Source organism: Acanthochromis polyacanthus, chromosome 7 (genome assembly GCF_021347895.1).
Source record: "Acanthochromis polyacanthus isolate Apoly-LR-REF ecotype Palm Island chromosome 7, KAUST_Apoly_ChrSc, whole genome shotgun sequence".
NCBI classification, from domain to species: Eukaryota; Metazoa; Chordata; class Actinopteri; family Pomacentridae; genus Acanthochromis; species Acanthochromis polyacanthus.
The window spans coordinates 40,311,935-40,327,612 of record NC_067119.1 but is presented as its reverse complement, the minus strand read 5'-3'; the positions used below and the strand labels follow the sequence as shown (position 1 = coordinate 40,327,612).

The following is a 15,678-nucleotide window of genomic DNA, read 5'->3' as shown; positions in this document are numbered from 1 at the left end:
GTGTTTCTTGATGATGATGCTCCACATCCTTTCACACAAATAGAGCTAAATGATCTAGTTCGTGATCTAAGCTTTTGGCTTCCCGACTGAAGGAAAAGAACCTTCTTGCAGACAGTACTCGCATAACATTTTACAGAAACAGACACCAGGAATACCTCTGTTTTTTCTCTGAGGAGAATGATTTGGTGCATTGTTCAAACATTGCGGGTCTCCTGCACAAGCTAGGGGTGCCAAAGTATGACCCCACAGATTGGAGACTGTTCATTGATAGCAGTAAGTGATCCCTCAAATGTCCGTCCATCCATCCTCTATACACCGCTTTATCCTCATTAGGGTCGCTGGAGTCTATCCCAGCTGACTTGAGCGCAGACAGGGGACAACCTGGACAGGTCGCCAGTCTGTCACAGGGCTACATATACATACAAACAGTCACATTCACACCTACGGACAATTTAGAGTAACCAATTAACCTCAGCATATTTTTGGACTGTGGGAGGAAGCCGGAGTACCCGGAGAAAACCCACGCATGCACAGGGAGAACATGCAAACTCCATGCAGAAAGATCCCAGGCCCACCCCAGGATTCGAACCAGGGATCTTCTCGCTGCAAGGCAAAAGTGCTAACCACTACGCCGCTGCGCAGCCCTCACTCAAATGTGTATTTTGTAATAATAAAGCATTCTTAGATAAGAAGTATTGGCATAACTCAGCCGTTAATTCCACAGAGGCGTATTTGATTTGGGCAAAAAATTAGATTTTCAACCAATCTGTATAGCTTCAAAACCTGACCTGATAGAGTAAAACGAATGTCATTTTCGGATTAAGCGCTACTTAATCCTCCTAAATCAGTTAAAAAACTCTAGACAATTTTTAAAAAAAAAATTTTTGTTACCTAGTGTAAATAATCAGGAGATTATTTAATTAAAAATTATTTTATTTTAGATTTTTAATTTTTAAAAAATTAATTCTAAATTTGAAGATCATGGTGATCTTGTAACATCAAAATATAACGTCTTAATTTTTTGTCTGTCAAAATATGCGTTCCAGCCGTTAATGTGTTTGCTCTACATTCATTCAGCAGCGGTGGCCCACCATTCCTAAATCCTAGCCGTCGCTCCTTCAAATTTCTTTCTTTTTTTATTGTCACAAATACACCACTGACGTCTCCACCTTCACAGCAGAGTCCTGCATTGTGTCGGGTACTCGTGAGTACTGAGGTAAACTACGGATAATTGTCTTGCTCAGTATCTACTCTTTGATATGTCAGGTTAATACGACGTTACTCGCGAGAGCACGGCTCGATGTCACGTCCAGCATCCAGGCAGCAGGTCAGAGAGTCAGAGGAGGGTCGTCTTGGAAAATAGGGCAGAGACTTAATGGAGAAAAGTTATTAGCTTAAGATAAATGGATAAATACATTTTACAAGTTAAATAGACATTCACAAATTGATTTCCAGCTAACATTACGTAACATATGAGGTCCAGGAGCAAAAATGACATTAACCAGGTAAGATAAATATTAGTGGTAGGACCTAATTAGAGGCTTTGTAATTAATTAACCACGACCGATTAACAAGGGCATAGAGGTAAAAAGCGATATGTGCAGTGTTGTCTTCATTTTAAATGCCAAAAGGATTTTGCGGCTCCCGGTGTTTTCTTTTCTGTGGGAAACGGGTCGAAATGGCTCTTTGAGTGTTAAAGGTTGCCGACCCCTGATCTAGCGTATTATATTAGTACTGTAAAATAGGCTGGCTAAACAGAACTTATGTGCCCAAGACCTAACACTGCAGTTTTGTTTGGGCCAGGAGCCAGTATTTAAATGCACTGGATATCGTGTCTTTAGTCTGCAGGTTCATATTTCTGTCAGCTGATGTATACCTGATTTGAACTTGTGCATTGATGGTGCTTCCTTTCTTAAAAAAGCTAATAGTATTTGTTTATTGCATGTTATTTTCACATATTTGTTTTCTATGTGTACTGGATTTTCTGAGCATATCTGCCTACATTCCCTCAGGCTTCCCAATGCTTTTGCACTGAACTCCACTCCCTCTGTGGCTCCTGCCGGCTCTGCTTCTGAAGGCATCACCAGTCCTGTGGAGACAGAAACACTGAAGATTGAAGAAGTTCAGGCACCAGCGACTGGAACCCGCAAGGCCAAAGTCCTTTACGATTATGATGCTGCAGACTCCAGTGAGCTCTCCCTGCTAGCTGATGAGGTGAGGTTACATCATCATCACACTGCAGCTAGTGGGCATGAATAATGACCGTTGGCCACTGGCCAGAAGTCTCTCCAAGTCTCAGTGTAAACAGTAGCCTTACTCATCTAGCATTAGCTGGTTCTAGTAGTACAATTGCACTCTTCCATAAAAGCTTTTTTTTTGTCCTTTTGCCAGGCATTCATGAAACCTGCAGACTCTGTGGTTCTCTGTAATGTTGCATCATTGAGCCAGCAGTTGTCATGTGGTGTTTTCTTAGGCCTTAAGCTCATATTGTCCAGTTGAGGTCAGAAGTTAGAATAAAGCTTCGCCGAATACATGTGAATTTCTGACATTTATTTCAAGTAAATATTCCCTGTTTCAGGTCAGTTAGAATCCTTACTTTATTTTATGTATGTGAAGTGTGATAATAATAGGGAAGTGAATGAGTACCGTAGCTTTTATTTCTTTTATTCCAAGTAGGTCAGAGGCTTTGTACACACAAACTGTTAGTATTTGGTAGCATCTTCTTTAAACTGTTTAGCTTGGTCCACATATTTCATGTAGCCTTTTGCTAGTGGACCTGAGTCAGGTTTGTTTGTGTTCCACGCTTCATCAGCTCAGACCGCAAATTTTCTTTGCAGTGGTCACTTGACTAACTTGACTTTTTATCCTGAAATCATTTTGCCACAGCTTTAGAAAGACACTTGAGAGGGAAACTGTCTTCTACAATTCAGCACCAACGTTGGCTCACAAACATCACTGAGTCAGTTTGCTTCCTGCTACAGAGTTAAATGTCCATATAAGCAGAACATTACTGCCATGAAGACAGAACAGGCTGTATTAACGAGACTCAGTGTTATCCAGGCTTTAACAAAACATTAGTTCCTCTGAGTTTATTGAATATCTGCTGCATCAAGCAGTAGCAGAATCCATATAAACATCTTTAAAGCAGGAGAGCTGTGCATATTTCTGCAAATGGAACAACAGCAATAATGTCAATAATTACTTAGAATATTAACTTCTCCACAACATGGAGACAGGATGACTCAGGATCTGACAACCGTTCTTCCCCTCAGACAGGTGAGCTGTCACACACAGAGTAACAGTTTATCAGCTGCAGTAAAAGCATTCATTACAGAGAGTTATGAGCTCCATCACATATTTTTATTTTAGTGCTGGTAAAGCAGTAGTTAGGTAATCCTCACACAGGGACAGAATTCTCACTGTTTAGAAAATTATACGTCGTTGGTTGTTTGGACAGTTTGATACTGCTGTTCAGATTTAACATTGTGTTTATGAGTGCATTACTTTGTCTTATATATCACTTAATGTGCTCCCTTATCTCATGTGTGTTATGAAACTCATGACATCAATAATGTAAAAGTGACACATGCCTGAATGACAGTGAGCTGTCACAGCAGTGCTATGTTTAAAAAGGGCTAGAGGCTTTTTTGTCACTAGAGTGTGCAGGTAAGACATTATATACTTAGAAAAATATTTTTTTCATCTCTCTTTTTTTAGTCGGGTTCAAAATCAAAGTGGATAAATTAAACCTTTCACACAGAAAAATAAATCTCTATACATTCTAAAAATGTCTGACCATCTTCCTAAGAAATAACTTGCTGAGCTTGATTCATAGACTGGATGTCTTTGAGTGAGTGAAAAGTGCAATGCCTGTCAGTGTGATGACGATAAGCAGGACATGTTTGGGGCTCCTCTGTGTTCTGCTCGTTAATAGAAGGTAAGGGTTGCACTGACTAAAGCCAGAATAATGTACTGGAAGAGCTGTTTATGTGAAGTGGTCACATGGTTCTGGGGAACTTCAGAGAAAGTGAAGATGCTTCATAAAACAAAATGACTGTGATTCAGAGCCAGTGATAAAGATATGACACTGAGGACTTTGATCAACGCTGGAATGTTTATAGTGTTATTGTTTTATTATAATAAAAGCTGAAGCAAAAAGAAAAAAAGAAAAGAAACTGCGATAGGCTCCACAAACTGAATATGTAATGCAGAAAACCATGCCTCATAAACAAACAGCTTGTCAGAAGAGCTTTGGCTTCAGTTAGCTGACTAATTCCTCAGTAGTACTGTCAAGCTAGTTGTTATCAAGAACATCTGTGACCTTTTGAGTCAAGTGTTGAGTCACTAATCAAATAAATCAACTTCCAGGTCCAGGATATGATTTATTCATTTATTTTGTTTAATCCATACTGATCCCCACCCACTAAAAGGAAGTGGAACCAGAGGTTTCTGTAGGAAGGAATTATCTCAGTGTGGGCAGCAATAATGCTTTCATTCCAAACAAATGAGCTCTTTAAACTCCACATAGTGTCAGTTCCTGTAGAGCCAGTTTCACAACAAAACAATTTTGTCGTCTGTAATCATCTTGGCCAACCCCTTTATACCAGTGAGGTTAGGCTAAATAGAGAAACATCTCTCTGTATAAGGCCTGGGTTATCCACAAGGGTGCGTCTTACATTTTATCATCTCCCCACGTCTGCTTACTATCCACAGGTTGTATCCACGTGTGAAATACAAAAATACACCCTTCTGCACACATGAATGGTAAATGGTTGTATTTATATAGTGCTTTTATCCAAAGCACTTTACATGATACGTCACATTCACCCATTCACACACTGATGGGGGAAGCTGCCATGCAAGGTGCTAACCACAACCCACCAGGAGCAATTAAGGGTTCGGTGTCTTGCTCAGGGACACCTAGACATGAGCACAACGGGCCGAGGATTGAACCGCAACCTTCCAGTTACAAGACGGCCACTCTACCCACTGATCCATGACCTCCAAGTAGACTCCAGCAAACTAAATGAAATGTACAAAGAACATCTGGGTGTTATCGGCTGTCTGTGCTCTGTGCCGGGTACCTTTGGTGTAAATTTTGAGCAGGAGATCTGTTTACACTGCAGCTAAACAAATCTGTCAAGAAGCCTATCAAAAATAACTTAGACAGGTTTAAAAAACTGTTTTATATTCTAAAGCACATTCAAAACAAGAGTTGAACTGAGCTGCTGTACACTTGGTGTTGCAATCAAAATACAGTGACTGTGAGTTTCTCTGATTCTGTTGACTTTTATGGATCAAAGATAATAAGTATATGATAGAAATATAAAGTCTCACATGAAAAAGTAGAACTGTTCCAGAGATTACAAACAGCCATTGTAAAAGCTCCTTTCTCTGTTATTGTGCCTCTGAACATCCAAAAACATCTGGTTGGTCACCCTCAGAGCTCTCACTGGGTTCGGACACAACAGTAGTGCTAATTAACTTAGCGCCTACCCAACGAAAAGCTTATGGCCAAACAGTAAACTTTAACATTGGCCCTGTAAAGGAGAGGAAGCCATTGGAGAGAGGTGGGCATCACCACCTCTTGTTTTTTGTTGTTTGTTTTTGCTCCTGTCACATTTTAACTCACAATGAAGTCCTGAACCTTGATGGAAACGACACAAAAGACAGCTCTGAATGTCTTTTATGCAGCCTGTCATGATTACAATGCCAGAAATAGTCAAAAAAGAGAAAACTAAAGTTGAATTTATATATTTATTTATTTTACAAAACCTGAAAATTTTATTCATATCTTATTAATATTTCAGGTGTCCATAGATGAAACCAATAGTGGAAGAATGGTGTCCCTACTTACTATAAATATTTTATTCCTCTGTTTTTAGAATCACTACAAACTAGATGTCTTTCACACCGTTCTGCACATCAGCCCTGGAAAGATATTTGTCCATGCTGAATGTCTATTCTAACCACTTTCTCCTCTGTGCACTGTGTGTGAGCAATGCTGCATTTACTTTTCTGATCGGCCTACAGTTTACCTGAAAACTCAGATTTTTTTGTAGTTTGACTGCTGGTCGATTAGTTTAAGCTCAAATCTGATGATTTTTTCTGATTCTGAAAAATGGTGTAATTTTGACCTTTTTCTTGTTGGTGACTACCTTTCATGCTTACCAGCAGCTTTCGGGGTGCAGAGGGTTCAGTGTTTCATGCTCATTGACCTTTGTTGTAACTGCACATTTTTAATGCTAATCTTAAAACTGTCCATGTTTTCTGTGTTGCAGCTTATTACAGTTTACACAGTGCCGGGAATGGACTCTGATTGGCTGATTGGAGAGAGAGGAAACCAGAAAGGAAAAGTGCCTGTCACATACCTGGAGCTTCTCAGTTAGAGAACACACGTGCGTGCATGTGCATGTGTGTGAGCGGGCACAACTGAAGCCACGAAGATTTTTCACAAGCTTACACTAACCTTTACCCTCAGAAACACTCCTCCACAATACGTATTAGAAAAACAAAAAAGAGTATTCATAGACCGTGAATAGCAGTGAAAATGGAAACACTGTTACAGTGAGTACTAGAAATCCCCCATACTGGAGCGTTAGCATTCCTTTTGGGTTAGCTTTGTGATTCATTATTATCATGTTTTGTTTTTTCTCTATTTATTTCTGTGCATCCCAAAGGTTTTATGGACATGTCCATACTTGGAAAACACGGAGTACTCAGAGGGTCTATCCAAGTTAGGTCCTTTTGATTTTTAAGTGTCTTTGTTGTTTTACAGCCAGCTTTGTTCATACTTTCATTGCAGGTTCAAGAGTTCTAAAAGTGTAAGACAATAAGTGATGTGTTTCTAATATGCTTAATGCTGCGTTATGGTTCGAAGTATTAGCTCGCACTGATCTCTGTCTAAATGAAGACGTGTAGGCAGTGGTGCAGATAAAACCAACATGCAATTACATGTCCTTGGTTCTCTTTGTTGAAGTGGTGATGTTAAGTCCCTCCAAAAGAAGCCACAAACATGTCTGGCTTCTTTTTTTTTGAGTTGATGTGTAGATTTCCAGTTGTTGCCAGATGTGGATGGGAAGGAAAGACATTTGTGGCACTTTATGGTTCATTTTAAATCCATGTAGAAATAGGACAGATGTGACTGCTTTCTAGTTTTAGTGCAGATGTCCATTTGGTTCTTCCACTTTTTTCCATTAAGACATGAACCGAGTTGCTTTTATCCTTTTTTTATTTTGAATGAAGCCATTAAATATGACAAACATTCAATTACACTGAAGAACTATAAAAACGGTAAAATAAAGTTCCTCATTGATGTTTTTTCTCATTAACTCTTGGATAGAAGGTTTGCCTTAACTTCTAATTGGAATGAATGTAACGCCTGTCTTATTTTAGGTAACAGTAATGTCGTGGACAGTGAATTGAAGCTTTAGTGGAAATAGTTTTACTCAATTAATTTTTGGTATAATTCTGTTTCTTTCCCCTACCAAACCTTTTGACACCTCTGCTTTAAACAATATGAACACATATGAAGTAAATAAACATGAACACTCTCATCCTAACTGCCTTAAGATGATGAGGGGGAGCTGCTACGACCATCTGCTGCGAGCCACACAATGTGCTCCTCACCACCCAAATGTCCATGTGATGTTCACCTCAGCCGGCATGCACGACTGTAACTCCATTTACATTTTTGTGGTTTGCCTTTTAATGTGTGCGTGTTTTTTGTTATTATTTACAATGTCTCTATTTGTTTGTTCTACCTATGAAGTGTCTTCAGTCTTAGTGCTGCATGTGCAACAGCTGGTAGCGTGTCCTGCTCTACATGTACATGTGTGTATACTGTGTAGCTAAGCCTGTTTGTGTGAGATCTGAACATGTTTGCACAAAAACTAATCTGCGCTGTCACATCCACGATGTGTACATGCATGCACTGTATTTGTTTTCGTTATCCAGCCATCTGTTTTGTGAAATGAGCATAATTTTTTACTTTGCAGGGCATGTGGCAGACAGACGACCATAGGGTCTAATAAGAGCAGCACTGTGTGCCTCTTCCTTTGTGCTCATTCCACAAATCTGAGACTTTTTTTCTTTGAAATAACTTTCTTTTTCTTTCTTTTTTAAATAACTGTTGTGATTTTGTTGTACCTCATCTTGTATTCTAATTATTTTGTCTGAATATGCTATTGCCTGTTCCCTGCTGAATGAATGAAATGTATGGGATTTAATAAAAAAAAAAAGTTTGAGTTATTTGAATTCATGTACTCTTTCAAGTTCTAGTCCAAGTTTACTTTATTGTCTCCCGTGGGAGAAATTTGTCTTAGACAAGGCAAGAAATCAAGCTGCACTGCAACACAATAAAACAGAACACATACTATTAAGAATACATAATAAATAGATGACATGTAATAAGTTAAAAATAATATAAGAACAAAACTAAAACACACATTCCCCCATACATACGTGTCCCACATTCCCATTTACTTTCCTTTGGTAGCTGCACCTAGCTGATTATTAACGAGCTCGACTGAGACGGGGATAAAAGAGTTTTTAAAACGTTTGTGGATTCACAGCGGGACTCTGAAGCTCCTGCCTGAATTCAGCAGCTCGTACTCTGTGAACAGGACATGGGATGGATCAGCAAGAATTCTGTTTGCTCGCCTGATGGTGGCCTGTATAAATAGGTCCTGTGGCATTAGTGGTACAGGGTTAGCCATGATTTTACTCACCATCTTCACCAGTTTATGAATCTGAGTTTTCAATATTGTTACCATGTATGGACACCTGCTGATCTGTGGTCAATCAGCATCTCAACTGTTTTTTCAGTGTTAGTCTGCAGTTTGTTGTTGTTACACCAGTCAATAGATTGATCCACAGCAGTTTTATGATTGGATTATGGGTGAGCAAACTGAGAATAACAGCATCATCCGAGAACTTGATGACGAACTGACTTGGCTGAGTGCTGACACAGTCGTTGGTGTACACAGTGAGGAGGAAGGGTGAACTGACACTCCCTGGAGGACCCTGTGCTACTTACCGCTGTCCTGGAGACGACAGAGTTGAATTTCACCTGTGTTTCACCTGTGTATGGGAGGTCCAGTAGGAGTCTCTCTTGGAACTTCATGACAATAGAGGTGAGAGCCACCAGTTGATAATCATTGTCCACCTGGGGACATGTCTTTTTTGGGGACTGGTATTATGACAGACGTTTTCCAAAGCTCTGGTACGGCTTAACTTTTTAGCTATCTGTAGATGTTACGGCAGTCAGTTCGCAGCTTATATCCAGGCAACTGTGTACCTACCAGATGGATGTCCAGTAGCTTCTGTACATTCATGGTTTCCACAGGCTGAATTCTGATGACTTCTTTTTTTCTCGTGGCACCAGAAGACTGACAATTTTGGCTTTTAGTGAAATGTCTACTACTATTAAAACTGCTGTATTACTGTGAAAATTATTATTCTTATTCATGTTCCCCTCAGGATGGATTGTAGTAAGTCTGACGATCCCCATAAAGGTCAGAAATGTTCATTTCTCCAGTAGTTTGATTTATGACTGCCTGTGCAGATTCTCAGTCATCCAGGGCATGGTAATACTTAGACCCTTTGCAGAAGGCAGCTGAATGTCTGCTGTGGCTCTTGAAGATGTTTCACCTCTTATCAATAGCTTCTGAACAAGCTCAACACAGGAGATTTAGCTCCTAAGGAAGAGACTCAGCAGCACTCCTGCATTTAAAGGATAAGAGACCCTCCGTTTAGGTCAGCCACATTCTGAACAGACTGGATGGATAGCTTGAGAGAGCTGTAAAAGAAGCCAATCATGTGAAACTGCAACAGTCACTTCTAAGGAGAGGCGGCCTATGACACCCTTTACCAGGTATTTATAATGCAGGCTTGAGATTTTCCCACACAAAGTTTCACCACCATTAACATTGTGAATCATCCTTAACCAGGCAGTTTCACGATCATTCACACTTCGAGGCATGTGTTTTGGGTCAATAATGAGCACTGAGCCGTGTAATTTGGTAATTTGGTTTTTTACAATCACCCGTTTTAAACAGCGGCAGGCCTCTGTGAGAACAGTGAGGAAGCGCTACCTATCTTCTGAAGTGGCTGAAAATTTTATCCAGATCTTACAGAGCACTCCTGCCAAAATTTTACCAGCACCCTGCGATTTTATCACCGACAATTTAAACAATAAAATAAGGTCAATACTAGACTCAGTGGCTCCACTTTTTATCAAAACAATCAAAACAAGACCCATACCTCCGTGGAGAACTGAGGATATTAAAAAACTTTAAAGGGAATGCAGGAGTGCTGAAAGGAGATGGAGGAAATCAAAGTTGACAGTTCACTATGACATACTATGTCAACACCTCAAAATTTACAATAACACAGTCAAACAAGCAAGAATCTCCCACTTTCAAAACCTAATCCATGACCATAAAAATAATCCCAAAGTCTTATTCTCCACAATTGATGTTTTAATAAACAAAAACTTTAAAAGATCCTCCAAGACACCGGATAACGCCCTTTGTGAGGATTTTGCAGACCACTTCAGAAGAAAAATCAATGACATAAGATCCAGTCTCTTATCCCAACAGCTTTTAACACCTGGATCACTGCTTTTACCTGAGGAAACCCTGGAGAGTTTTACCCTGGTTGATGCGAAGACACTTGGTCGAGTTTTCTCCGAGGTAAAGCCCACGACCTGCCTTTTAGACCCAATTCCCACACCCTTTTTTAAAACACTCTATGGATTCTTTGAGGAACAGCTGCTGTATTTGGTCAATTACTCTCTTCAGACGGGTGTCTTCCCCACCTCCTTTAAAACGGCGGTGGTGAAGCCCCTTCTGTAGAAGAGTGATCTAGACCCCAATGTTTTAAATAACTACCGGCCTGTATCCAACCTACCATTTTTAAGTCAAATTTTAGAAAAACTTGTTCTTAATCAAATGAATGAATTTTTAAAGTCGAAACATATTTTAGAGACTCATCAGTCTGGTTTTAGGAGGAACCACAGTACAGAGACAGCACTTTTAAAGATTTTAAACGACATCAGGGGTAATTTAGATAACCATAAACTCACAGTCTTGGTTCTGCTAGATCTAACCGCCGCCTTTGATACAGTAGACCATCACATTTTATTAAATAGACTGAGGAACCTGGTCGGCCTCTCTGGTACTGTTTTTAACTGGTTCACGTCCTACCTCACTGACCGAAGTTTCTTTGTAAGTATGGATACATGTTCCTCAGGAACCCATAAGATAAAGTGTGGGGTTCCCCAAGGGTCAATTATAGGTCCAACTCTTTTTAATCTTTACATGCTGCCCCTTGGGGATGTCATCAGGAGGCACGGTGTCAGCTTCCACAGTTATGCTGATGATACACAGCTGTACATCGCCGTGTCTCCTGAAGACACAGGGCCAATTGATGCCCTTTTTCACTGTATTTTAGACATCAACTCATGGATGGCAGCAAACTTCCTGCAGCTCAACCAGGATAAAACAGAGGTTTTAGTTATTGGTCCTGAAGGCCAGAGAGAGAAAATTTTACCAAAGTTACAGGATTTTAAACCCTCAAAATCAGTAAAAAATCTGGGCGTGATTTTTGACTCTGAGCTCACTTTTATTCCACACATCAAAAACATAACAAAGATAGGTTTTTACCATCTCAAGAATATAGCCAGAGTCCGCCCGTTCCTCTCTCAGGCCAGTACGGAGGTGCTGATGCATGCTTTTATCTCCTGTCGTTTAGATTACTGTAATGCTCTGCTCTCTGGTCTTCCTAAAAAGAGAATGCATAACTTACAATTATTACAAAATTCAGCCGCACGTGTGCTGTTGAGGACCAGAGGGCGGGAGCATATAACACCTATTTTAAAATCGCTGCATTGGCTCCCCGTGCGCTTCAGGATCGATTTTAAGGTTCTTTTATTAGTTTATAAGTGTCTTAACGGTCTTGGGCCTTCTTATTTGTCTGCACTACTTTTATTTTATCAACCCTTGCGGACCCTGAGGTCGTCTGGTGCTGGCTTTTTAACGATACCACAAGTTAGAACTAGAACACACGGGGAGGCGGCATTCAGTTATTATGGCCCCCGACTGTGGAACACCCTCCCAGAGAACCTCAGGGTCGCAGAGAATGTTGATGTTTTTAAAAAGAGGCTCAAGACCCATCTTTTTAATCAGGCTTTTAACTGACTCATTTTAACTTTTTATAACTTCTTAAGCTGACCTCTATTCTTACATTTTTTATTACTATTTTATATATAAATTTTTACTTTATACATCCTATTCTTTTATCCTCAGTTTTAGCTTCCATACCTTTTATTTATTTATTTATTTATTTATTTATTTTTGATTTATTTATTTGTTTTACTGTTTTAGTCCCTCGATTTTCCAGTGTTTCCTCCTGGGGGCCTACCACACCTGGAGTTGATTCTGGTCCAGTCATGGTCCATGACTCCACTCGGTGTGTGTGGCCCCCAAAGGTAGCTTCTTCCTCACTCCGGATTTCGGTGCTCAGCCATGTCTCCTCTATATCTCCTTACCGACAGATGGTGTATGTGGGTGTGTGTATGTTGGTATGTTTGTGTGTGTGGGTCTGTATGTCTGTTCGTATGTCTACGTATGTGTGTGAATGTATATGTGATTGTGTATCTGTGTGTATATTTGTGGGGGGTGTAAGGTTTCGGGTTTTTCACAGTGTTTTATATTGTGGTGTTCTTGTTTTTATCCTCTGTGAGGCACTTTGTGTTACTGTTTTGTATGAAAAGTGCCATATAAATAAAGTTGATTTGATTTGATTTGATCATAGCTCGTCAGTCAGTTAGAAATGAGGAAGCGTCTTAGATGAGAGACAACACGATGCATCGCCAAGAATCACAAAGAAAGGTGCAGATGCCTTTACTTAAGCTCTTAGGATTTGTTTTATGATTGATTACCTGCAAAATAATAACATTTCCATCATCCTCAAGTATACTTAGATAATAGCAAGCTACACACTAATGTAAGATACCTTTAGAGGCTTTCTAAAGCTCGCCTAGTAGAGTCTACAATTCTAAAATTTCAACAAGTCCTATCCAAAGCGACGCACATCTGAGAGTAGATCCAACACAAGCAAGGATCAGAAGAAAATAACCTGGATAAAATCCATAAAACAAGTACAAGTGTGATAATAGGACCTTAGTGTCTTCAGGAAATGCAGACAGAATAGGATTTTTTTTACACTCTGTCAAGTGCAAAGGTGTTCGGTGAAAAGCGTGTTTTCTGTCTTTTCTTACGGGCTGAGAGGGATTCTGCAGATTGAACAGAGCTTTCTAACTCATTCCACTACCAGGGAACCACAGAGGAGAAGAGTCCAGCTATGGACCAGCCGTGTTGTGTTTGTATCAGGTGTATTTTTGTTGGCTGAGCAGGAGCAAGTGTAGACCTGAATGAGACAGATCAGGTAGGAGGGAGCTGTGTTCTTTCTAGTTTTGAAAGCAAGAGTCAGAGTTTTGAACTTTATTTAGGCAGGAAGCCAGTGAATTAGTGATCTGAACCGCGGGGTGACGTGTTGTTTATGTGTGGTTGAAGACCAGACGTGCTGCTGCATTCTGAATCATCTGCAGATGTTTGACCATAGATGAAGGGAGGCCTCCAGTAAGGAGCTGCAGTAGTGGATGGTGATATTCCTGATGTGGTACAGGGTGCACACACCAAATCACTATCACAACAGCCTTTGTTTCTTGTCATACCCATCTCTCTTTTGCCTTCAGCGGTCGTTATAATGAAGGCATAAACCATTTTAAAATAATCCCAGCATTACCTGCTGTCATATTTACAGTTCCCAAACAAATCTCACTCCAAATAGAAAAGATCCAGTCATTAGGACTAAGTCTTTCTCTGCAGACAGGGCATCGTGCACTTTCAAATGAAGGCTAAAGATAGCATAAAAACACAACTTCAGTAGTTCTTTTTGATGGAGGTGCAAACACACAGACTTCTCCAAAATCATATCTTTCTTATATGTTGTGTTTTGCTCACTTTCATTTAAATCTACATTTTCACAGCTGAGATTTAGATTTCCATAGAAACACAACTCAGTGCACTAAAGACAGGATCTGCAGCAGATCAGTGACTTACCAATAATCCCTCCGTGTCACTGAATGTGATCCATCTTTTCCCAAACATGTAATTAGGCCCATTGATGTTTAATTTCTTGCTTCTAGCTGTTTAGTCTCTCCTCTGAGTTTATCACAAACCCGCTGTCACAGCTCCCTTCTCCTCTGCCCTGTCTGTCTGTCTCTCTCTGTCTCCCATCCGCTCCTCTGCCCTGTCTGTCTCTCTCTGTCTCCCATCTGCTCCTCTGCCCTGTCTGTCTTGCTGTCTCCCATCCGCTCCTCTGCCCTGTCTGTCTCTCTCTGTCTCCCATCCGCTCCTCTGCCCTGTCTGTCTCTCTCTGTCTCCCATCCGCTCCTCTGCCCTGTCTGTCTTGCTGTCTCCCATCCGCTCCTCTGCCCTGTCTGTCTCTCTCTGTCTCCCATCCGCTCCTCTGCCCTGTCTGTCTCTCTCTGTCTCCCATCCGCTCCTCTGCCCTGTCTGTCTCTCTCTGTCTCCCATCCGCTCCTCTGCCCTGTCTGTCTTGCTGTCTCCCATCCACTCCTCTGCCCTGTCTGTCTCTCTCTGTCTCCCATCCGCTCCTCTGCCCTGTCTGTCTCTCTCTGTCTCCCATCCGCTCCTCTGCCCTGTCTGTCTCTCTCTGTCTCCCATCCGCTCCTCTGCCCTGTCTGTCTCTCTCTGTCTCCCATCCGCTCCTCTGCCCTGTCTGTCTTGCTGTCTCCCATCCACTCCTCTGCCCTGTCTGTCTCTCTCTGTCTCCCATCCGCTCCTCTGCCCTGTCTGTCTTGCTGTCTCCCATCCGCTCCTCTGCCCTGTCTGTCTCTCTCTGTCTCCCATCCGCTCCTCTGCCTTGTCTCTCCCTCTGCAGTTTGGTGCCTGAGTGGAGTCTAGCTTCTCAGCTGACTCCACTCAGGCAATCAACCACCTCTACGACTCCCGGACAGCTGACAATCATCTACCTGATTACACCCCTCAACAATAAGTACCGGCTCAGCCTTCCACTCGCTGCCAGAGTATTGAACAAGAACCATGCAGTTCAGTTTGTTCTCTAGCCTCTACAAGATCTGTTTTGAGTTCCTGCCGTGTTTTCTAACTTTGTTTTCTCCTGCCTCCATACAGTCAGCTGTCCGGGATCTCCCGCCATCCTCCTTTCCCTCCGGCTCTCCCCGACAAGTCTTCACCGGTTTCCCCTGCCTGGACCCCCACTCCTGCCTGGACCCCCACTCCTACACCCTGGATTTCCCCCCCTTCGTTCCATTATTCACCCCTCTACAATAAACACTTTCATTCCAGCCAGCCTTGGTAGTGTGGCTCTCTGCCTGGGTCCACCCGCTCGTCCCTGACACCCGCAGCATTACAAAGCAGCAGAATTCGTGTTGGTTTCAACATAATGAGACAGGAACAGTTGGGGTCTGATGGAAATGACAGTAAACTTTTCTACACATCACACTGGTGAGTTGTCACACAGTCATACCTTATACATTACAGTACTCACTTAGCAAAGAAGTGGTCCACATTACAAGTGAACAGATCATAACATCTGGCCCAGATTGATTATGAACTTGCCTTTCCATAT

The 15,678-nt window shown here is 41.3% G+C and overlaps 2 protein-coding genes across 5 annotated transcripts in view; both read left to right on the top strand.

Annotated features, from left to right (window-relative positions):
* sh3glb2a (SH3-domain GRB2-like endophilin B2a) overlaps window positions 1-8,246 on the top strand; it is a 38,355-nt gene extending 30,109 nt beyond the window's left edge. For all 4 annotated transcript variants that reach the window (XM_022213323.2, XM_022213321.2, XM_022213324.2 and 1 more), the window contains 2 exons: window positions 2,013-2,214; window positions 6,282-8,246. In XM_022213323.2, coding sequence (XP_022069015.1) covers window positions 2,013-2,214; window positions 6,282-6,389 — 310 coding nt within the window. In that variant the 3' untranslated portion in view covers window positions 6,390-8,246. The remainder of the gene's footprint in view (window positions 1-2,012; window positions 2,215-6,281) is intronic.
* A 4,205-nt stretch (window positions 8,247-12,451) lies between these two features.
* Window positions 12,452-15,394, top strand: LOC127534862 (DBF4-type zinc finger-containing protein 2 homolog). Its single transcript, XM_051951156.1, has 3 exons — window positions 12,452-12,490; window positions 14,213-15,136; window positions 15,222-15,394. Exons 1-3 carry the CDS (start codon window positions 12,452-12,454, stop codon window positions 15,378-15,380), a joined length of 1,122 nt encoding a protein of 373 aa, XP_051807116.1. The 3' UTR covers window positions 15,381-15,394.
* Window positions 15,395-15,678: the final 284 nt, after the last annotated feature.

Excerpts from the sequence above, each read along its gene's own strand:
- LOC127534862 (XM_051951156.1), top strand. The coding sequence starts at position 12,452 with ATGGTCCATGACTCCACTCGGTGTGTGTGGCCCCCAAAG. Across the intron at positions 12,491-14,212 it reads GGTGTGTGTGGCCCCCAAAG|CTGTTTAGTCTCTCCTCTGA; the intron begins GTAGCTTCTTCC and ends TCTTGCTTCTAG. Across the intron at positions 15,137-15,221 it reads TATTGAACAAGAACCATGCA|TCAGCTGTCCGGGATCTCCC; the intron begins GTTCAGTTTGTT and ends GCCTCCATACAG.